The 21,130-nt window shown below is 67.4% G+C and overlaps 8 protein-coding genes across 8 annotated transcripts; 5 read left to right on the forward strand and 3 right to left on the reverse strand.

The window, feature by feature from the left end:
- Positions 1 to 478: 478 nt before the first annotated feature.
- Positions 479 to 3,762, forward strand: V1510DRAFT_432180 (Pep3/Vps18/deep orange family-domain-containing protein). Its single transcript, XM_066935478.1, has 2 exons — positions 479 to 948; positions 981 to 3,762. Exons 1-2 carry the CDS (start codon positions 720 to 722, stop codon positions 3,662 to 3,664), a joined length of 2,913 nt encoding a protein of 970 aa, XP_066786721.1. The 5' UTR covers positions 479 to 719; the 3' UTR covers positions 3,665 to 3,762.
- A 265-nt stretch (positions 3,763 to 4,027) lies between these two features.
- Positions 4,028 to 5,792, forward strand: V1510DRAFT_423261 (uncharacterized protein). Its single transcript, XM_066934918.1, has 4 exons — positions 4,028 to 4,310; positions 4,358 to 4,759; positions 4,793 to 4,985; positions 5,018 to 5,792. The coding sequence occupies exons 1-4, from the start codon at positions 4,155 to 4,157 to the stop codon at positions 5,596 to 5,598; spliced, it is 1,332 nt and encodes a 443-aa protein (XP_066786722.1). The 5' UTR covers positions 4,028 to 4,154; the 3' UTR covers positions 5,599 to 5,792.
- Positions 5,599 to 7,099, reverse strand: V1510DRAFT_432182 (peptidyl-tRNA hydrolase). The gene is made up of 4 exons (XM_066935479.1): positions 6,680 to 7,099; positions 6,063 to 6,394; positions 5,976 to 6,021; positions 5,599 to 5,944 (listed from the first exon to the last, which is right to left on the reverse strand). Exons 1-4 carry the CDS (start codon positions 6,701 to 6,703, stop codon positions 5,786 to 5,788), a joined length of 561 nt encoding a protein of 186 aa, XP_066786723.1. The 5' UTR covers positions 6,704 to 7,099; the 3' UTR covers positions 5,599 to 5,785.
- Positions 7,100 to 7,102: 3 nt separating this feature from the next.
- V1510DRAFT_423266 (BRE1 E3 ubiquitin ligase-domain-containing protein) lies at positions 7,103 to 9,764 on the forward strand. Its single transcript, XM_066934919.1, has 6 exons — positions 7,103 to 7,343; positions 7,421 to 7,564; positions 7,611 to 7,653; positions 7,699 to 8,108; positions 8,196 to 8,336; positions 8,383 to 9,764. The coding sequence occupies exons 1-6, from the start codon at positions 7,203 to 7,205 to the stop codon at positions 9,616 to 9,618; spliced, it is 2,115 nt and encodes a 704-aa protein (XP_066786724.1). The 5' UTR covers positions 7,103 to 7,202; the 3' UTR covers positions 9,619 to 9,764.
- A 68-nt stretch (positions 9,765 to 9,832) lies between these two features.
- On the reverse strand, positions 9,833 to 12,738 carry V1510DRAFT_370336 (armadillo-type protein; the record flags this gene model as incomplete). The annotated part of the gene is made up of 4 exons (XM_066931432.1): positions 9,833 to 10,374; positions 10,404 to 11,234; positions 11,264 to 12,627; positions 12,665 to 12,738. 4 exons carry the CDS (start codon positions 12,736 to 12,738, stop codon positions 9,833 to 9,835), a joined length of 2,811 nt encoding a protein of 936 aa, XP_066786725.1.
- A 677-nt stretch (positions 12,739 to 13,415) lies between these two features.
- Positions 13,416 to 14,454, forward strand: V1510DRAFT_423277 (uncharacterized protein). Its single transcript, XM_066934920.1, has one exon. The coding sequence runs from the start codon at positions 13,590 to 13,592 to the stop codon at positions 14,328 to 14,330; it is 741 nt and encodes a 246-aa protein (XP_066786726.1). The 5' UTR covers positions 13,416 to 13,589; the 3' UTR covers positions 14,331 to 14,454.
- V1510DRAFT_423278 (ParB/Sulfiredoxin) lies at positions 14,372 to 15,038 on the reverse strand. The gene has a single exon (XM_066934921.1). It carries the CDS (start codon positions 14,860 to 14,862, stop codon positions 14,497 to 14,499), a length of 366 nt encoding a protein of 121 aa, XP_066786727.1. The 5' UTR covers positions 14,863 to 15,038; the 3' UTR covers positions 14,372 to 14,496.
- A 1,131-nt stretch (positions 15,039 to 16,169) lies between these two features.
- V1510DRAFT_280255 (uncharacterized protein) lies at positions 16,170 to 17,299 on the forward strand. Its single transcript, XM_066930630.1, has one exon. The coding sequence runs from the start codon at positions 16,356 to 16,358 to the stop codon at positions 17,151 to 17,153; it is 798 nt and encodes a 265-aa protein (XP_066786728.1). The 5' UTR covers positions 16,170 to 16,355; the 3' UTR covers positions 17,154 to 17,299.
- Positions 17,300 to 21,130: the final 3,831 nt, after the last annotated feature.

Genomic DNA, 21,130 nt, shown 5'->3' on the forward strand with positions numbered 1-21,130 from the left:
AGCCGTAGCCCCACCGGCGGCGACGCCGGCCTCGCCCGCCACGGCTGCCACCTGCGACGCCTGTCAGATCCCGCCCCGCGCGCCCTGATCTGCGGCCCGCGCTGTGACAGGCCCGCGACGTGTCGGCGTACTACTAGCCGCCGCACACCCGCCGTTTCACGGACGCGCGCGGCCGCGGCTGCGGCGCCCGCCGCATGCGCGAAACAGGGCCCGAGCCACCGGTGGCCACTCGCCGCGCCTGGACTGTTCCAGCCTGCGACGGAGCCGGGGCGGTTTCAGGCTAGCGCGGGGAACTGCTGGCGCTCCGGCAGGCGCCTGACCGGGTGTCAGTGGCGAGTGCGCCACGCGGCCGACCGGCGGCCGTTGCGCGCGAGCCGCACGGCGCGCGGCGCCGCCCCTGAGGCCCGCCGCCGGGTAACGCTTATCGCCGCCCGGGTAACATCTCGGCACCGCCGCCCCGCGCCCGTCCCTTGTGGCACAACCCTCCCGCCGCGCGGCACGGGCCCGCACCAACCCGGCCATCGAACGACGCGCCAGACTCAGTGCCCACCCACGGCAGCCCCCGACCGCGACCCCGACGACGCCCCAAGCGCCGTGAATCCGTGAGCCCGCTCCCGCCGCTCCCGCGCGTGCGTCTCCCTGTCCGCGGCGGTTTGCGCCCGAGCCTGCTCCGTCCCGGTCCCTCCGGCCGTGCTGCGGCCCAGCCCTTCTACCACACAATGGACTTTGGCGACCTTGGCAGCGCGCTCAACGGCCTCCCCGGCGGCCGCGGCGTCGTCGCCGGCGGCGCTGACAGCGAGGTGCCCATCTTCAGCATTGAGCGTGTGCAGCTGCAGTTCCAAATCTCGTCCATGGCCGCCATGGCAGTGTCCAACAACGTCCTCTACATGGCGCTCTCGACCGGCCGCATCCTGCGCATCGACCTCTCCAACCCCCAGGACATCGACGGTAAGTCCCGCGGCGCTCACGGCTGACGGCAGACGTGTCTCTGCCCAAGAAGCCGGCCGAGATTGGCATCATCCGGCACATTTTCCTCGACCCAACCGGCACCCACCTGCTCATCACGACCACGCTCTCCGAGAACTTCTACCTGAGCTCGCGGTCGGCGCGGCCGAAGCCGCTGACGCGGCTCAAGGGCCACGCGATCACGGCGGTCGCGTGGAACCCGTCCGAGCCGACAACGTCCACCAAGTCGATTCTGATCGGCACCGCCGACGGCAGCGTCATCGAGACCTACATCGAGCCGTCGGAGGAGTACTTCAAGCGCGAGGAGCGGTACTTCCGGCCGGCGTGGAAGGCGCCGGGCGGCGGGGCCATTGACGGCCTGCACGTGGACGTGCTGCCGGGCAAGCCGGACCTGCGGCGCGTGATCGTGACCGCCGGCGGCCGGCTGTGGCACTGGGTGTCCAAGATCGTGCGGCACGCGCCCGGCGACGTCTCGCCGACGTTCGTCAAGTTCTTCGACGCCGAGGCCGCGGCGGTCCACAAGGACTTCCAGCCCGCGGCGCGGTCGCTGCTGGCGATCTCGCCGGACGACGGAGACCCCGAGTTCCTGGACGACCTCTCGTACGCGTGGCTCAACGAGTCGGGCGTGTACTACGGCAAGCTGTACACGGCGCCGACCACGGTCGAGCTCGGCAACGTCATCTTCAAGGACTCGCGGCTGTTTCCCGAGTCGCGGCTGCCGCAGGGCCAGAACCCGATCCAGTCGGTGGCGCTGACCAAGTACCACATCCTCGTCCTCAAGGACAACGAGATCTTCGCGATCAACATGCTCGACGGCAAGCTGGTCTTCCACGACCGGCTGCCGTACACGGAGAAGTTCGTCGGGCTGATGGCCGACCGCAAGAGCTCGACGTTCTGGACGTACTCGTCCGAGAACATCTACGAGATCACCGTCACGCGCGAGGACCGCGACATCTGGCGGATCTACCTCGCCCAGAAGCGCTTCGACGAGGCGCTGCGGATGGCCAAGTACCCCCAGGAGAAGGACGCGGTCGCGATCGCCAACGGCGAGTTCCTGCTCGAAAACAGCTCGTTCATCGAGGCCGCCAACGTCTTCGGCAAGAGCACCAAGCCGTTCGAGTCGGTCGCGATCTCGTTCCTCGAGCTGCAGCGCGCAGACGCGCTGCGGCAGTACCTCGTCGTCAAGCTCGCCGGGCTCAAGCCGGCGGCCAAGATGCAGCGCACGATCCTGGCGTCGTGGGTGGTCGAGCTCTTCATGGAGAAGCTCAACTCGCTCGAGGACGCGGTCTCGGCCAAGCTGTCCGAGCAGTCCAACGAGGACGAGATCGTGCAGGCCAACAAGGCCAAGCCCAACGGGCTGTTCTCCAAGAAGAGCGCCAAGGCCGACGTCAGCAACGAGGCCGAGATCGAGCGCATCAAGAAGGCGTTCCAGGAGTTTGTCGTCCAGCACAAGGCCGTGCTCGACCGCCGCACGACGTACGACATCATCTCGTCCAACGGCCGCGAGGACGAGCTGCTGTTCTACGCCAACAGCATCGACGACCACTCGTTCATGCTCTCGTACTGGGTCCGGCTCGAGAAGTGGAAGGAGGCGCTGTACGTGCTGCGCAAGCAGGAGTCGCCCGAGGTCTACTACAAGTACTCGACCGTGATGCTCGTCAACTGCCCGCGCGACGCCGTCGACTCGTGGATGCGCGTGCCCGAGCTCGTCCCGCGCAAGCTCATCCCGGCCATCCTGAGCTACTCGGCCACCGTCACCGGCGGCCTCGACCAGAACCAGGCGATCCCGTACCTGCTCTACGTGATCAACAAGCTCAAGAGCGAGGACACGGCCGTCCACAACACGCTCATCGCCATCTACGCCAGCCACCCCACCCGCGACGAGTCCGCGCTGCTCGAGTACCTCGAGCTGCACGACCAAGAGCGCTTCTACGACACGGACTTTGCGCTGCGGCTGTGCATCAAGCACGAGCGCGTGCAGTCGTGCATCTTCATCTACTCGTCCATGAAGCTCTACGAGGAGGCCGTCAACCTCGCGCTCGAGCACGACAACGTGGAGCTCGCGAGCATTGTGGCTGACCGCCCGCTGGACGACGCGGCCCTGCGCAAGAAGCTGTGGCTCCGCGTCGCCAAGCGCGTCATCTACAAGGAGAAGGGCATCAAGTCCGCGCTCGACTTTCTCAAGCGCTGCGAGCTGCTCAAGATCGAGGACCTGCTGCCGTTCTTCCCCGACTTTGTTGTCATCGACGACTTCAAGGACGAGATCTGCACCGCGCTCGAGGAGTACAGCCGCAACATCGAGCTGCTGCGCAAGGAGATGGACGAGTCCACCCTCACGTCCGAGAACATCCGCAACGACATCGCCAGTCTCGACCGCCGGTTCGCCATCGTTGAGCCGGGCGAGCGCTGCTTTATCTGCTCGTTCCCGCTGCTGGCCCGCCAGTTTTTCGTGTTTCCGTGCCAGCACGCGTTCCACCAGGACTGCCTGGTCACGCGCACGGCCGAGATCGCCGAGCCGAAGCTAAAGGCCGAGATCAAGGCCCTGCAGGCCGAGGTAGCCAAGGGCCAGAGCGCCGAGAAGCTCGACGCGCTGGTGTCGTCCGAGTGCCTGCTCTGCGGCGACCACATGATCAGCACGCTCGACAACGGCCTGTTTGAGGAGGAAGACCCGGCCGTGGAACGCTCGTGGGCGCTGTAGTGTCCTCTCATCTGCATTCTGCCGCGGCCGCGGCCCAATCCGCAGGTGCCCCTGGCACCTGGACACTTGTATTTTGATCTAATAGAAAGATATCTGCAGCTGGGGCGCAGGCGGGCGCGGCTGAGGCGCAGGTGGGCGGCAGGCGGGCGGCGAGCCGCACGAGCCGCACGCCGGACCGGGTCACCCGTCCGGACCGGGTCCGCGCCCGCGCTGCCCGGCCCGTGGCGCAGCGGGCGTGCGTGGCCCGTGGCGCGAATACGAGTTGCGCTCCCGTGTGGCAAACCGTGGCGCAGTTCCCGTTTCCATTGGCACTGAGCGGGGCGCAGATAGGGTACCTCCCACACTATGCGGTCCACGCGTACCATGTGTAACCCTATCGTAGGCCAACCATTACTACGACCTCATCCCAACTTTTGCCGGCCCGTGGGAGCAGCATACGGAACTGAACCACGACTGTTACACCCCCGCAAAAGGTCCGGCAGCCCACATAATGGTCACCAAGGCCCTACATATCGCTGGCGCCGTGGCCGCCGTGCTCTCGCTGGCCGCGGGCGCCCGCGCCCACGAGCATCACATGGACGACATTCCCGAGGGCGAGTACATCTCGGTCGAGCCGATGGACTCGATTCTGTGGACGCACATCATGGTGAGCCCGCTCCGGACGAGCCGGAATCGCACGGCGCTGACGTCCAGTTCATGATCGTCTCGTTTGGCCTGATTTTCCCCATCGGTATGGTCCTCGGCATGACCCGGTCCCGGTGGCACGTTCCGGTCCAAGTCGCCGGCACGGTCCTCGGTGTGCTCGGATACACCCTCGGCCATCTGCACAAGGGCCGCGAGTTCTCGGAGAACATCCACGCGTCGTTTGCGTCGTTCCTGATGCTGATGCTGGTCGTGCAGGTCGCTCTGGGTGCGTATCTCAAGCTGCATCTGGAGCGCGGCCTGAACGCCCGCCTGCGGCCGGTGATCGTGTTTGCGCACGGTCTCGTCGGCAAGGCGTTCCCGGTCGTGACCTGGGTGCAGATGGGCTTCGGCGGCATCACCGCGCTGGGTTTCTGCCACGAGGACCACCTCGGCCAGTGCCTGGCCCACGGAGTAAGTGCAGGCGCGCGGGCGTGCTGACGCCAGATTATGGGCAGCTCCTTCATTGCGTACGGCTGCATCCTGCTGATCATGCTCATGGTCGGCCAGCAGTGGCTGGCCCGCACGGGCAAGAGCCAGGAGTTCTTCGACAGTCTGATCATCACGCTCTGGGGCATCGTCAACACGTTCACCGAGCACCGCTGGGGCTCGGCGTGGTCGCACGGCGACTACCAGCACAGTAAGTACGCGCGCAGGACGCGCTGACCGCAGCGAGCATGGGCATTGTCTGGTGGTGCGCCGGCATGGTCGGCCTGATGCTGTCGTCCAAGGACGGCCAGCCCCGCCGCAACCACATTCCCGCGATCGTGCTCATCATCACCGGCTGGGCCATGTCTGTGCACGCGCAGCACCTCGAGCTGTCGACCAAGGTCCACGCCATGTTTGGCTATGCGCTCATGGGTGCCGGCTTCACCCGGATCATTGAGATCTCGTTTGTGCTCTCGGACCGGCCGTTCGGCTTCGAGATCCAGTCATTCCAGTTCCTGCCGCCGTGGCTGCTGGTCTCCTCGGGCCTGATCTTCATGTGCGCGACCGAGGAGCAGCTGACGCTGATTGCCGAGAACGGCATCGACGCGTCGAGCTACCTGATGCTGATCTACGGCCTGTCGTTCCTGATCTACCTTTACTTCCTGACCGTTATCAACGTGTGGATCCGCTCGTCAGGCTTTGGCGGCGAGCCCAAGCCGGAGGTGTCGGGCTACATGCCGTCGCCGGACATCGAGGCGGACCGCTCGCGGGGCGTGAGCAACTACGAGCTGCTGCACCGCAACGACACACAGCTCAGCGACTAAGCTACAGGTTATGAGGTCACGGATAGGCATATAAAAGAGAGGGTGGGGAGAATAAATGTCAGGACGTTTGACTTTTGGGTGCGGCGACTGCGGCGGAGCGCGCCGCCCTGTTGGCACGCCTGCAGGTGCCGGCGTGCAGCCGCTGCGTTTCAGGCTGCTTGGTACCCGAGCTGCCGGGCCGCGGCCGCTACTTCACGCGCGCGAGGGCATCCAGGAGCAGCGGGAAACTGGTCTCAAGCAGCACCTGCCGCTCGTATCGTGTGAACCGGCCCAGCACGTAGTCGGCTACGTCGTTCGGCCGGCGGCTCTCGGGCCGGCCGATGCCGACCTGTAGGCGGTAGAAGTCCTGGTGTGAGCGCCGGCGGCGAAACACGTACCTTTGTGCCCAGCCGGGCGATCACGTCGGTGATCCCGCGGTGTCCTCTGTGTCACGTCAGCTGCGGACCGCCGACGGCTTGACTAACCTGGCGCTGCCGCCCGTGCGCAGCTTGATCTGGCCTAGGGCGAGCTCCAGCTCGTCGTGCACGATGGCGACCGGCGCCGGCCCGCCGTACTCGCGCGCCGCGTGCTTCACAACGGCCCGCACCGGCCCGCCGCTCTCGTTCATGTAGCTGTCGGACCGGAACAGGAGCACGTCGCCGGCGGATCCGCGCGCCAGCGTCACGGCGCCCTTGAGTCCGGGCACCGTCTGGAACGGCGCCGCGCGCAGGTGTTCGCGCACGAGATCGACCATGAGGTGGCCGACCGAGTGCCGCGTGCCGGCGTACTGGGACCCGGGGTTGCCAATCGAGCACACCTGTAGCAAACACCGTTAGCTTTGGTCGGTCGCATGCGCGGCGGCTGAGCGCCCAGCCCCTGGATCACGCGCGGCGCAGGACCGGCCAGGCCGCTCGCCGTCGGCAGGCGCGCACGTCCGCACGCGGACCGCCCGCCGCGCGTCCTCCTGCCGGCGCCCGTGGCCCACCGCCGGCCGCCCGTCCCCGCGTCCGCCGTTGCGCCGGCCGGAATCTGCGCCCGGCCGCGCCAGGCCATTTAACTGCCCGCCAGCTCGCCGCACACCCTGCGACTATGGATCACTGACAATCGAGTGTAACCGCCCGGCCATGGCTGCTCTGGCGTGTGTGTGGACAGCTGCAGGCGCGCCCCTATTTCGTTTTCGGAACGCTGCAGTTGCGCGCCGGCAAGGCTCGTTTTCGCTTTTCTACTCGGCGCGAGCGTGTTGATAGGTGGTGCCTCGGACGACTAAAATACGCGCGCCGCGCCGGCCTCACGGCCGCGGCGCCGCCAGACAGCCCGCCGGCGTACACTGCCGGGCCAGCCGGGCAGGTCGGCTCCGGCCCGGTGGCCGGCCGGCACACGATCGGGCCGCGCCGGACGACGACAGCCGCTGGGCGCGGCGAAAGTGTACGTGTGCTGAAATATACGCAGTGCGTAACTCTCAGAACACAAGCCGCTGTATCTCTCCTCTTCTCCCCTGCGGACTTGGTCTCTACATTTCTGAATAATTTTCAAATATTTTAATTTTTCGAGTTGATTATCCGCCCATTGCTGTATTCCCTCCCTCTCGCGCGGTTGAAAAGCCGGATTGCAATTCACTGATTCTCATGGATGATCGCAAACGTGCTTTGGCCGCGAAAGCTGATCCGGATATCCCTCCACCAAAACGCCAGGCCCTAGAGTCGGACAGCTCGCGGGCGAGTTCGTCGAATGGGCCGAACGTGCCGCTTACGCAGGAAGATGTAGAGGTACGGAGGCGGCAGCGGGACGGCCGGCGGCGGCCGCGGCCGCAGATCACGGCAGCGGCAGGGTGCTAACGAGCCAGCTTTTCAAAAAGGAAGCCATCTTTCGGCAAATGCAAGTATATCGACGCGAACGCGACGTTCTCCAGGCTCATGTACAAGATATAGAGCAGCGGGCGGCTAACCACGATGACCACCTGCGGCTAATTGAAGCGTGGTGGGATCAGGTACGTGCGAGCGGCTTGGGGCCGTCTGGACGAGACTGACGGGCAGCTGCTGGACGAGGTCAGGCTGCGGCTGGACGGCAAGGTCAATGGTAAGACAGGCGGGACGGGCGTGGATCTGATTGCTGACCAGGCAGCTGCGCCGTCGACGGCCGAGTCGCTGCCCAAGTCGCTGCTGCTCGCGACAAGCGAGGAGTACGCCTCTCATGTGGCCAGCAAGAAAGATGCGATCCTGGAGGTGCTGGGCCCGCTGTTCGCCAAGCTTGACGCGGCCGCGGGTTCGGTCGACGCGAAGGAGCTCTACAGCAACATCAGCGAGCTGTCGCTGCAGATCAAGCTAGTGCGGGTCGAGAACGGGCGGCTGCAGGACGAGAAGGAGAACCTGGAGCGGCGGCTGACGGACGCCACGTTCAAGTACATGACGGCGGCAAAGCGGCTGGACCGGCTGAAGAGCCAGACGCTGGCCAAGATAGAGCGCACGGCGACGCCGTCGCCGACGATCAAGCGCGAGGGCTCGGTGGAGGACAAGCCGGAGGTCGAGAAGAAGGTATGTGCTGGTAGCGGGTGGGAGGCGCAATGCGGCAGGGCATGCGCGGCCGGGATGGCGTGCGCGGCGGCGGCTAACGTGTCTCAGGTCGAAGCGGTGGACGAGGACACGGTGGCCCAGATCCGCAAGGAGTACGAGGGCGCGGCGGCGCGGCAGGTCGAGGAGATCCGCGGGCTGCAGGCGCGGGTGGCCGGGCTGCTGGACGACATCAGCAAGCTGAACGTGCGGGTGAGTGGGGGCGGCGGCGCGGGCGGGGCGGTGCTGACGTGAGCAGATCGCGGCGCCGACCGAGACGGACGTGGTGCAGTCGGAGCCGTACAAGGTGCTGAAGCTGCGGTACGAGGACGTGGCGGCGCGGGCGAGCCACCTGGAGGCGCTCAACGACGTGATCAAGCAGGAGAGCGAGAAGCTGTCGAGCGAGCGGACCGAGTACCGCGAGCTGCTCGGGGCCGAGTACAAGGCGGTGACGGAGGACCTGCAGAAGCAGCTCAAGAAGTCGGAGCAGGACCTGATCCGGATTCGCGCGGCGCGCGACGAGCTGCTGCAGGAGCTCGCGATCCGCAAGGCCAAGGACGAGCAGAAGACGTCGGCGCTCCGGGAGGTCACGGAGCTGGCCGAGACGCGGGCGGCGCGGATCGAGTCGCTCGGCAAGGAGATCGAGCGGCTGCAGGAGCAGGTCAAGGCCACGGACGGGCAGCCCACGCCGAGCGACGAGTCGCGCGAGGAGCTGCTGAAGCGGATCGACAAGCTCGAGAAGACCAACAAGAGCCTGGCCGCGGAGCTGCCCAGCCTCGAGGCCGCGTTCAACAAGGCGCACCAGCTGAGCACGCGCAAGGTGCTCGACCAGGCCGAGCGCGAGGAGAAGATGCTGCGGCTCGTCGCCGAGAAGGCCAAGGCCGACCAGAAGTACTTCGCGGCCATGCGCGCCAAGGAGGCCGTCGCGCTCGAGAACAAGGCGCTCAAGGCGCAGGGCCAGGCCAGCGGCAAGGTCGTCCAGCAGCTGCGCGACGCCGAGCGCGCGGTGTCCCACAAGGTCTCGGCGCTCGAGCGGCAGCTGGCTGAGCTCGAATCGGTCCGGCTGGCGTACCAGCGCCAGCTCCAGGACGCCGCCAAGAAGGCCGCCGAGCAGGCCGCCGCGCTCGACCACCACAAGGTCCAGATCGACAAGCTCTACGGCGAGCTCCAGGCGCGGTCGGCCGCCATCGGCGCCGAGGCCGACCGGCGCCGCTCCGCCGAGGACCACGCCGAGCGCCTCCGCGTCGACCTCGAGCGCGCCAAGCCCGGCTCCGCCGCCGTCCAGCTCAACGGCAACAGCGACCAGCTCGAGGCCCTGCGCTCCATCGCCATCTGCTCCGTCTGCTCCAAGAACTGGAAGAACACGGCCATCAAGGTCTGCGGCCACTGCTTCTGCCTGGACTGCGCCAAGGACCGCCTCAACGCCCGCCTGCGCAAGTGCCCGCTCTGCAACAAGCAGTACTCCCATAACGACCTAATGACCATCCACCTGTAAATATGTATCCATATCCTTTTTGTGTCGTCTGCCTTGGCGGTGATTAATGCGATGGCGCGGGCGGTGTAGTAGTATTCGAGCTGTATTTTAGTTTTTTGTATTTGGTCTACTGTCGGTCTGCTAGAGAGAATGTATATCTTACGAGAGCCGGCCGCAGCTGGCTGCGGCCCCGGCCCCACGGCCCCCCGGCGCACCCGGTCGATTGCTATGTACATCACTGGTAGTCGAACTGCGTGCCCCGCGACGTCAGCCAGAACTCCTTGACGATGGTGTCCGTGGGCGGGTTGCCGCGCAGGTGCCGGATGCGCCGCACAAACATGGCCTTGTCGTCGGCCGGCGTCTTGGTCCCCGACACCTCCGGCCGCGGGAACACGTCGCGCAGCCAGGCGTCGGTGAAGGCGAACTGGCGGCGCAGGAACGCGCGCAGGACGGCCGAATACTTGTCGATCTGGCTGCGCGCGGCGTTGCCCGAGATGGCCCACGCGACCGCGTTGAGGACGTCGTGGCCGGCAAACCCGAGCAGCGAGCCCGTGAGCTCGCGCAGGGCCTCGTCCTCGGCCCGCTTGTTGACCACGTCGGTCCAGAACTGCGACGCGGCCTTGAGCAGCAGCGGGTCGTCGGTCTTGAGGACCGGGACGGCGAAGCGGACCATGAGCTCAAAGTGCCGGTTGCGCAGGAGCACGTGCACGTAGTGGCGGATGTAGGCCGTCATGAGCTCGAGCATGCCCTGGTACACGTCCGTGTCGTCGCCCGAGTCTGGGTCAGCGCGGCCGGGCGAGACTTACAGTTGTGGACGACGCCCTCGTAGACCAGGTCGAGGATCTGGTCGGCCTCGGCGTCGATGGCCTCGGCGCCCTCGACCGAGTGGGCCGTGACGAGGCCGGCGGCGAGCGCGAAGACGGGCATGATGGTGTGGACGTGGCCGACGGCGACCTCGGCCCGCAGGAACTCGAGCACGGTCTCGACCGGGAACGTGAACGGGCCGGCGAGCCTCTCGGGGAAGCCGGTGCGGAGCACGGCGCAGGCGTTGTCGCGGATCTGCTGGTCGACCGCGTAGGCGGGCACGCCGAAGTGCAGCCGCGAGACGACGCCGAGGATCTTGTCGCGGACGGCGGCGCCGCGGCCGGTGCCCCAGACGGCGGCGAGCCGGGCGCGCGTGTAGTCGTCGGTGGGCTCCTGGAGCCGCTGGAACTCCTTGCCCATGTTGACGAGCGACTTGAGCAGCGAGGCGGCGGCGTCGGCGGCGGCGGCGGCGTCGGCGGCGGCGGCCGCGGCCACGTCGGCCGCGTCGTCGGCCAGCACCGACACCAGGTCGTCCAGGAAGCCGAGCTTGGCGTCCTCGTCGGGCACACCAGCCACAACGGCCGCCACGGCCGCCACGACGCGCTCCTTGGCCACCGGCTCGATCTGCGCGTTCGCGCGGATCTCGCGGTACACGGCCACGAAGGCCGGGATCTCGGCCAGCAGCTCGCTCTTGCAGCTCCCAAAGAGCTTCTGGATCGACCGCGACGCCGACAGCGACAGGCTCGGCGCGTGCAGGCACTGGAACAGGTACGAGACCACCGCCGGCAGGAAGCCGCGGCCGGCGTCGGCCTGGAAGAAGTCGATGTAGGCGCCTGGGTCAGCGGGCTCGCGCGCAACGCACCTATGAGCGCCACGGACGTCTGCTTGACCCTCAGGCGCGGGCACGCCGCCAGGCGCGCCAGCAGGTCGGACGCAAACAGCCGGGCCAGGGCCGCGTACTCGTAGGGCTCGCTGGTGAGCGCGTCCTCGATGGCGACGACGCAGAACATGGACGCCTCGACGGCCTCCCAGTCGACGGCGGCGGCCGCCAGCGTGGCCGTGATGTGCTCGACGAGCATCTCGAAGAGCCGGGCCGACACGAGCTCGTACGACTCCTCGACAAAGTCCGCGACGTCCTTGCGGTACGACAGGAAGCCGTCGCGGGCGTCCTTCGGCCACGCCGCCAGCACGGCCGGCGGCGGCAGCCGCAGCTTCTTCCACAGCGCCTCGGTCACGCGCATGACCAGGTTCGTGCCCTCGGCGGCCACGTCCGGGCCGTAGCCGGCCGACGGGTAGACGACCTGGTCCTTGAGCGACGTCCAGAACTCGAGCGTCCGCCGGCTGAAGAACTCGTCCACGGCGGGGTAGCCCGGCACGCTCGTCAGCGTCAGCATCATCTCGAAGAACTTGGCCGACGTCGGCGAGCCCGTGGCCTTGACCAGGCCGCCCACGGTCAGCTCGCCGAAGGTCACAAAGAGGTTGACGAACGGGTCGGCCTCGTCGGCGCCGTTGTCGGCCACGGCCGCGGCCAGCCGGGCCGCGCCCCAGCCGCCGGTCAGCAGCGTGCCCAGCTCGTCGATCGTGGGCTGCGAGAACATGCCGTTGATGCCCTCCATGAGCTCGACCAGCGTCTCGGACACGGTGGCGAAGAGCGCGTCGTCGTCGGCCGCCAGCCAGCCCAGCACGGTCGGCAGCAGGTCCGCCAGCAGCCGCACGGCCTCGGAGTGCGCGCTGGCGTCGACGCACGCCGCCGTCCACGCCCGGAAGCACCCCATGGCCTCCTGGACGAGCCCGTAGCCGTCCGCGCCGATCTCCAGCCGGCTGCCGAGGATCCGCCGCAGCGCCAGCACCACCAGCCGCGTGTTCTTGTCGAGCACGGCGTGCAGCGCGCTGCGCGCCCGCCGCGTCACGTCCGCCCGCCCGATCTCCTCGGCCAGGACGGTCGCAAACAGCAGCGCCGTGGCCAGCGCCGGCCCGGACAGCGCCCCCACGGCCTCGCCCGCGTCCTCGCCCGCGCCGGACCCGGCCGGCTCCACCCGGCCGTGCGCCAGCGACAGCACGACCGTGTGCACCGGCAGCGGCCACTCGTCCGGAAACCGGATCAGCGCCAGCGCCGCCGTCGCCGCCAGCTTGCGCGAGATGTACTTGGGCCCGTCGCGGCGCGTGAAGAACCACGTCAGCAGCTGGTCGATCAGCTGGGGCACGTCGTCCGCCGAGACCGAATCCCTGCCGTCAGCGATCCCGCGCCGCGGCCTGCACGAACCAGTCGTTGTTGAGCTTGACCGTGTACGTGAGGGCGCCAAAGAACTGGATGTTGGGCTCGCTGTGGCCGAGCATCAGGTTCGCCAGCGCCCATCCGTCGGCCGTGCGCTGCAGCTTGTGCAGCTCCGCCTGGACCCTGCGGTGAGCGCGCGCTGGAGGGGGGCTTACTCATGGATCTGCTGGGGGGTTCCTGGCGAATTGAGCGCGTGGACGAGCTGCGGTCAGCGGCGCCAGACGAGCGCGTACCTGGACGGCCCGCTGGAATGTGTCCTCCGTCAGCATCGTGCTGTACGGCGCGGTGGCCGGCGTTGGCGTTGATCTGATGCGGTGAAGGGTTGCGAACTTTAGCTGTTTGGTAGGTAAGCGCGAAGCGAGACGACGGCACGAGGCGGGGGCCGCGCCGCGCCTCGGACGACGTGGGCCGCACGGCGCGGCGGCCATGGCCGGCTGGGCCGACGGCGACGCGTGCTGGCGGCTGGACGGTTGGGGCGGGCGAGAGGGGCGCGGGGACGGGCCGCGGCGGGCGCGGGCCAGCGCGCCGCAGCGGGTGCGGCTCAGAGCGCCGCAGAGGGTGCGGCTCAGCGCGCCGCAGCGGGTGCGGTCAGCGCGCCGCAGAGGGTGCGGCTCAGCGCGCCGTAGCGCGTGCGGCTCAGAGCGCCGCAGCGCGTGCGGCTCAGAGCGCCGCAGCGCGTGCGGCCCAGCGCGCCGCAGCGCGTGCGGCCCAGCACGCCGCACCGGGTGCGGCGCCCGCCCAGCCGCAGCGCGCCACCACTCGCCACACGCCGCGCACGTGACGACCCAAGCGCCTGGGCCGCAATTAATTAAGTGGCCCAGCCAGCTAGGCAATCCCGGACCCAAGGCCACGCCGCAGACGACAAGCGGCGACCGCGCAGCTCCGTCCTGCCGTCGTCGCACTCGCCGGCAGCATGCTTGTCTTCAAGTCCGACCGGGTGGCGAACGTGCTCTACAGCGGCTCGCTCTTCTTCCTCATCTTCTTCACGGCCGGCTTCCTCATAGTCACGCCGGCCGACACAATCCACCAGGCCGCCAAGAACAACCAGATCTACAATGTGATCATTATCGCCGCCGTCTACTTCGCCGTCGCGCTGGTCGCGATCGTGCTCTACGCCAACCGGCTGTACGACGTCCGGCTGTCGCTCTCGGAGATCCCCAAGGGCTACATGCTGAGCGAGATCGACGTGCCCAAGAACTGCGACCGCGTGATCAACAGCGAGCTCACGCGGTGCGGCATGATCAAGGTCGAGACCCAGCCGGACGAGAACGTGTCGCACCCCGGCCTGCCGCCGCCCAAGCACTCCAACTTCGACTTCCCCCAGGTGCCCTACCTCGAGGTCATTCTCGAGTCGGTCAAGGTCATCGAGGCCAAGGTCGTCAACCTGCACCCGTCGCTCGCGCGCCAGCCGGGCATGACCCTGCGCGACTACCTGGCCTTTCTCGAGGACCGCGTGCTGCTCGACACCGAGATGGCCGCCCGCTTCGTCGACGAGTACGAGCACGCCCGGTTCTCGGACCGGCCGCTGCACGAGGACCAGTTCAAGAGCATCCTGCGCGTGTTCACGCTGCTCATCCGCAGCTTCGACCTGCCGGACGACGACGCGGTCTCGCTCGCCGGCTCGGACGCCCGCGACGACCGCATCTCGATCTGAGCGCGGCCGGGCCGGCGCGCCGCCCGACCCTCTGTTTGGACTTATGATTTTGGACCACATACGATCTCATGTACGACGCTGGGCGTCTCTCGCATTGTCTGATAGTAATACACCCTCTCATTGACCCGCCGCCGGTCCGGCCGGCGGCCGCCGCGCCGCCCCGGCCCTACTCGGCCGCCGCCGCCGCCGGCCGCTCCTTGAACATCTCCGTCACGGACCCGCCCACGTACAGCTTGAGCATGCTCTCCGTCATCGGCACGATCTTGCACTTGACCATCTTCTTGCCAAGCCGGTCGTACGCCTGGAAGCGGTGGCACCCGCCGAAGCCAAAGTACCACGGCTCGCCATCCTTGCGAACGCACAGAATGTCAATTGGCGGCAGCCCGTCGTCCAGGTCTTCGGGATCGCTGTTCTTGAGCGTCTCCATCATCCGCGTGATCTTGGGCTCGTCCAGCACGGGCACGATCGGCCGGCGGATCTGGTCCAGACGCAGGTACGTCACGTTCTTGAGGTTGCCGGTCTGTATCGACATGTCGCTTGCTGGCCCGAGAACGCCGACGGCGTGGCCTTATATCGTGTGCGCGTTGCCGCCGGCGACCGTTACTAATGACAGCTTATTCAGCCAGGGCCCGACAGCTGACAGACCGGGCCCGAGTCTGGGCTCGCCCGCGGGCCGGGCCGTTGTGGCATAACTGTCGCGTTGCACGGGCGCTGGACCGTGCGGCGCGGCCCACGCGTCATCGACGTCATTAGGCGCGGGCCAGGCACTGCCGCGGCCTCCTCGCGCACGTGTGCCGCGAGCCGCACGTCGCCGGCCGCCGACGGCGGCCGCTGCAGCCTGTGCGACCGCCGGTCAAGTGCCGTGCTGCGGCCAGCAGCCGTAACCGGCGGGTGGCTGCCGGTCAGCCCCGCCCGAGAGGGGTCCGTGGCTGGCAGGTTTCGGGTTTCGGGTAACACGCGCATATGCGGGTCCCAGTGACCTGCAGCTGCACTCCCATGCGTCCCTCGGGCCATGCTGTGCTGTCAGCTGGCATGGCGCCGCCGTCTAGGTCCGGCCATGGCTGGTGGCGCGGCCGGCGGGGTCGTCACCTGGCCTCACTGGCGGATCGGCCGGTCTGACGAGGCTGCGCAGGGGACCACGCAGGGCGGAGCGCTACGCCCGATCACACCGGTCCGGCCGGCACGGCGGGCGAGCACGCGTGGCGACTGTGGCGACTGTGACGAGGCCGCCAGCACCAGGCTAGCCCGGCGGCCTACGCGGACCAAGATCCCCGCAGCGGGCAATGGCAGATCGCCGCCCGGTGCGGCCGCCGGCGCGGGCGGCTGGACCAGCTGGCACCGCCCGTCTGGCCGGAGAGGCTGCCCTCCCGATTGCCCGGCATTTTTGTGGCCCGCGGCTGCGCCAGGTCCAGCAGATCGGTTGCGGGGAGCCGACCGCGGCCACGTCGGCAGTCCGCTGCAAAGCAACGGGCAGCGCCCGGCCGCGGCTCAGCTGCGGCCACGTTCGAAACGGAATGCGCAAGCGTCGGCAATGCATCTCGCAAGGGGACCGCCGCGGGTATCGCGCCTGCGGGCGGTGTGACACACACGCCCGCCTGCGGCTACGCGACGGTGGTGCGCGCCGGCATGGGCGGGTGCTGGCAGCGCGCTAACCTGTTGCCCACCGCCCCGAGCGGCCTGTGGGCGGAACGCGCGCGGTCCGCTGGTCCCAGCGGGCAGGGCAACGCGCCAATGCGCGCGGATAGGTCACGCCAGGGGGCCCGTTCTGGCATAGCGGGCCGGGTACCATGCGCGTTTATGTACAGCGTTTCATTACGGGAAGCTGCATATGAGCTCTCCAGTACCAGTGCACCGTGGGCGGGCTTTAGCCTTGTTGGGGCAGTCTTGGTACCCGCCTAGGCCGTGCTAGCTCCCGTGCGAGGAGACACAGATCCAGGGCCACGGTGACATCGCGGGCACCGCCCCACATGTCTGCGGCTGACCCGCGCACGGCCGACGCCCGGAGGTGACTAGATCCCGCAGTGGATGCGCTCGGGCGCGGGGCCGCAGAATGGTGCCGCGGCTGCGCCGGCCGGACCGCTGCGGCGGCTGGAGCCCCTTGTTGGATCGGGCCGGCCTGTGGTCCGCGTCGCACAAACACGCGAATATCAAGCGAGACGCGATCCATACCACCGGTACCGCAGCCGTATCTCGTGGTATCTGCCGCTCAGAGTGTCTCGGATACAAAACGTACGGCTATACGGGCGATCCGCCAACGTTTCTCGAGCGAGGTACGCTGGTGGCCCGGCAAGGGAAGCTGCCCCTGGCCACGCCCAGCGCGCGGTAGTGGGTCTACGCGGGCCTAACGCGGATCGCGAGTTACCGCGCTCTACCGCGCTCGTCGCTTGGCCGGCCACGGGAATCTGCGCACAGCCGCAGGGCTTAACTGTGGTACTTTGTCGCCTAGAAGCGCGCGGCCGGCCGCGTGCGTTGGGCGTTGCGACAGCAGTACCCGCCTATCCCACATCCTTTGTGCGCCCATTGCGATCTGGGCGCGCTGCCCATCCGATCCGCTCTCGGCCCTTGTCTTCTGTTGAGTGCACTCTAGTGCGTAGCGGGCCATATGCAGCGACCGTAGCCGGCTATTGGCGGCTACACGGTGGCCCCCAAGCGGCCGCCCGCTGGTCTCGGCTCGCGATCGGCCCGCAGTGCCCATCTCTACCATCCCGCGGAGGTTCGGCGGCCGGATCAACCGTTCTGGACACAATTGCGATCGCTGGCCTGACCTCCGCACCTACTGGCCGTCCCCGCACTTGTTGGCTCTCGCAAGCTACACGCTGCTAGAAGCACTACACAAGCCGACCACCGCGTACGACCTCTGGGCGTCACCTGCAGCCATGCATGCACCTGCAAAAGACCTGCATAGACCTGCGCCCACCCGCAGGTACCTGGCCTGGCGCCGCCGCAGCCGCGGAGCCACGCAGCGCTACCGGTTAGCTTCCGGGTCAGCCGCGGCCGGCCGCAGCTGTCCACAGTCGTGGGCCCCGCCCGACGCCACAGTCCCAGAGCGGAATGGTGACCCACATCGCTGGCATCGTCCGACGCACGCCTGCGACCCGTGCCTGCGCCAGCGGCTATGGCCACACCGGCAGATCCGTCGTCCGGACCGCGCATGCTACGACGCAGGTTCATGCGCGCCACACTCGCTTTTTTTAGAAATTGCGTCCGCCAGACCACCGCGCGCACGCCATCAGCGGCCACCCGCGCTAGCCTCGCGGTGATCGAACAGCGGCCGGCGGCCGCCCGCCGCCAGCCACGTCCGGGTGATGGTACCTCAGACGGTACCCGCGGCATCAGCTCGGACCCGCGCTAAGCGCTGCCTGCACCCGCTCATGCACCCCGGCCGCCTCGTCCGGCCGCGGCGCGCGGCCCGCTGCTGTCTGACTTGCTTCTTTTGGCCATTGCTGGCAGGCGGCTCATCCGCCATGTTGCGGTGGCGCGCACACCTGGACGCCCGATGACTCCTTCCCAGTAACAGAGTGTCACTGAGCCGCACCGCCGCGGGCGCGCGGTCGGCGCCCGCGGCGCCCGCTCCCCCGGTGTGCTGGAGCTCCACACCCTTACCGGCCACATGCATACTGCGGCACCAGCATCGATTTTCCTACCTGTGGCTGCCGATTGCCGACTCGCTTTTGGCCCAGTGTAGTTGGAAGCGCGGTCGTCACCGCCAGGAGAATTTACTGCGGGCAGAAATGTTTGGTAACAGCTTCCTAAACGCGTTAGTAAAACTGCAGGTCGACCGCCTTTCTTGTACGGGATGGCCTGTGCGCTACTCCCTCTATCTCTCTATCACGGCACAGCAATCTCCAGCACTAGCAGCTCAGCAGGCGCCGTCGTCGATGTCACTGCCAATGTTGCCACAGGCGACAGGGGCGGCCACCGGCACACACTAAGCCAGGTGGATCTGAGCATATTGTTGACAGAGTGGGATAGGCGTCCGAGAGGAGGAGCCCCTGCTGACGGCTATCGTTGTGCTGGTCACTCCGAGACTCCGCCGGGATCAGCCAGTGCTCAATAGGTACCGGCGCACGGATGTCCAGGCGGTTGTCGGCGGCTGATTTACCCGTCGGACCCCCTACCTCGGCAGACTACGTCCGGCCTCCGGCGGCTCAGGAGCCTCTTTGGTCTGAGCGGATCAGTTTGAGGCATTTACAACCATAGCGGCGACCGGAGACACAAGTAGATCGGTGTTTTACGTAGAATTTTGGCGGATATAGGCTCGCGAACCAGAGGCCGCTCGCCCGCCGTCGGCGGCCGCGGCCAGGACCACCTCAACGGCCGCCAGGGAGGCATGCTTCTGTGTGTGTGCTCCCGCGCGCGACCGCGCAGGCAGCCACTGCATATGCCCAAAGAAGCAACTAGACGCCATTGACACGGCGGATCCGCAAGAGTCAGCGAATGCTGGCGGTCACGATTTTGATCGCTCTAGTCCAATAGCAGCCGAACTGGCAACGCCACTGGGTATAGGCGACTGCCCGCGCCCGCCGGAAAGGTACCCATCGGATATACCGTACATGGTACCCGGTGGCTGTCAATCGTGGCTAGCGCAGCGACTGGGCAGACGGCCAGAGTCGCGTACATGGTGGTCGAGTGGACTGAGCACGCAACTTATGCTACGATGGGAAGGTTATATCCCCTTTGTGGTTAGTTATGCGCGCCACTCAGACGAGGACTCAGACAGCCGGACGATACGCGGCGATGGGCGCAAAGGGCACCTACATCCGCTCCGCCACGGGTACAGGCGCGGGTCTGGGCGCGAGGTCCACCGGCGCGCGTACGCCGTGCAGTACACGATAACGCCACATGGTTCCGTGCCCAGCGCGTGCGTGTATGCTGCCATAGCCCGTTGGCCGAGCTGCGGTACCCAGTGACCGTACCCGTGGCCCTGACGGAACCATGTATGTGGTTCCTCAAGGTACTGCCGTTTACCCGAGTTAGCCGCGTATCGCCAGTACTCTGTACCCACTCTCTCAGGTTGGTACCCTGCGTACGCGGCTCCCGTACCCCTCAACTTCAGTGGATGTACTCAGGCCCCACGAGTGTACCCGGCCACCGCACGGTACTCCGACGCCTACACTAGGCGCACAGTCTGATCTTTGAGTCTTCTAGATTGTCGACGGCGACGCCCCGCACCGGCTCCAGCTAGTCCGCGACCATATCGGGCAATTGGCCGGCGGTAGCTCTCGCTTTCGGGCCACCTTATGTGCGCCTCCTGCGGCGGTGCGCCTCAAGGGCCAGCCGACGTGGCCGGAGCTCCGCAGCTTACGCCGTGCGCCGTACAGGGTGGCACTGGGCCGGACCAGCTGACCTGAACTTCACGGTTTGACCCGTGACAAGCGATTGCGGCTGAGCTTTCGCCTCCGGTGACGCGCTTGCTCGGCCTGCTGACGCCGCCTAGTGTGTCGCGTGAACACCGACCAAGAGTCTATCCTGTCTACGCTTTCGTGTGCGGCCTCAGTGCGCGCACTAACATTGAGAGTCATCCGGGGCGTGTCTGGCCGCAGTCGCGCGCTTTGGTTTCATATTACCTTAATCGGCTTTAGCGGATACCACTATCAAGTGTCACCGGGTATCTTTCTACGGCTAATTGTACCCGGACTGCAGCTCATCTGACGCTGGGCCCAAGAGCGTGCCTGTGTGGATAAAATTGCCCGACGCGGCGACGGTCAAACCTTAACCCCGGCCCGCACGGTGTGCGCTGGCTGGCTCTACGTTATCTCAGGGCGGGCTGCGACACGGTGTGCGGTCGGACCGCGCGGGCGCGAACGAACATGGCGACCTCCGGGCCGCCACAGACCGCCAAGTGACAACGGCGGCCGGCGGGCCGGCGGCCGTGACGGCGGGGCCGCGAAGCGCTGGTCTTGGGCGCTTGTAGACGACTGCACCTTTCGCTGTCTCGCACTCGGCCGAGACGGTGACGCGGACGGGCGCAGCCGCCCGCGCTTTGTGCGTTGCACGGCGCGCGGCGCGCGGCTCTCGGACGGCGCGGCGGCTGTGCGTGCAGCGGCTGTGCGCGCGGCTCGTCCGGTCCGCCTGGCGGCTCCGTTAATGCCGGGTGGTGGCGGCCCCGTGCGGCTAGCGGCCGGCGGCGAAGCGCAGCTGACGTGCGGGCCAGGCGGGTCGTGGCTTGTGTGGCTTGTACGCTGGTGGTACCCGTGCGCACGTAGCCGTCTCCGTTGTTGGCGAGGCGTTCCGCGCCGTACACGGCGGGCGGGTGCCGCGCGCGCGGCACTGGCCAGGTGACGACGCGCCCTGCGCGGCCGCATTGCATTGCCGGTCATGCACTTACCACACGCGGACGTGGTCGAGGCCGCAGCATCTGCAGTCCCTGCTGACCCGGTCGCGACGACTACGTGCAGTCTCACCGATCGCCGGAGGGGTTTAGACTGATTTGTACTAGATGGATCCACACTTTTAATCTCCTACCGCATGTACCCGCGCTAGTGTGCGCCGGCGACGACCAGCGCAAGGAGACAGACTATGAGCCACGACACGGGCGCGTCTCGGACACAGATGTCATTTCGTCACCAGCAGCGGAAGTGCCGATGGCCGGGTACAGCGAGGGATTATCCTTGCTCCCCATACAGCTAGCCCCGCCCGCGACTCGCCGCCCTGTCTAGAGAGTGGCTGCAGACCGGCGACGGCCGCCGACGGGCAGGTCAGCCGCCGGCACACGCTCGGACGCGGCAGCCGATCCGTTTCTGTGGCCAGACCGATCGGCCGCACAAGATTTTGTGGGCGCGGGCTGTAGCCCCTGTGGT

This window comes from Dipodascopsis tothii (assembly GCF_038497935.1).
Source record: "Dipodascopsis tothii strain CBS 759.85 unplaced genomic scaffold V1510scaffold_44, whole genome shotgun sequence".
Classification (NCBI taxonomy): Eukaryota; Fungi; Ascomycota; class Lipomycetes; order Lipomycetales; family Lipomycetaceae; genus Neoaidaea; species Neoaidaea tothii.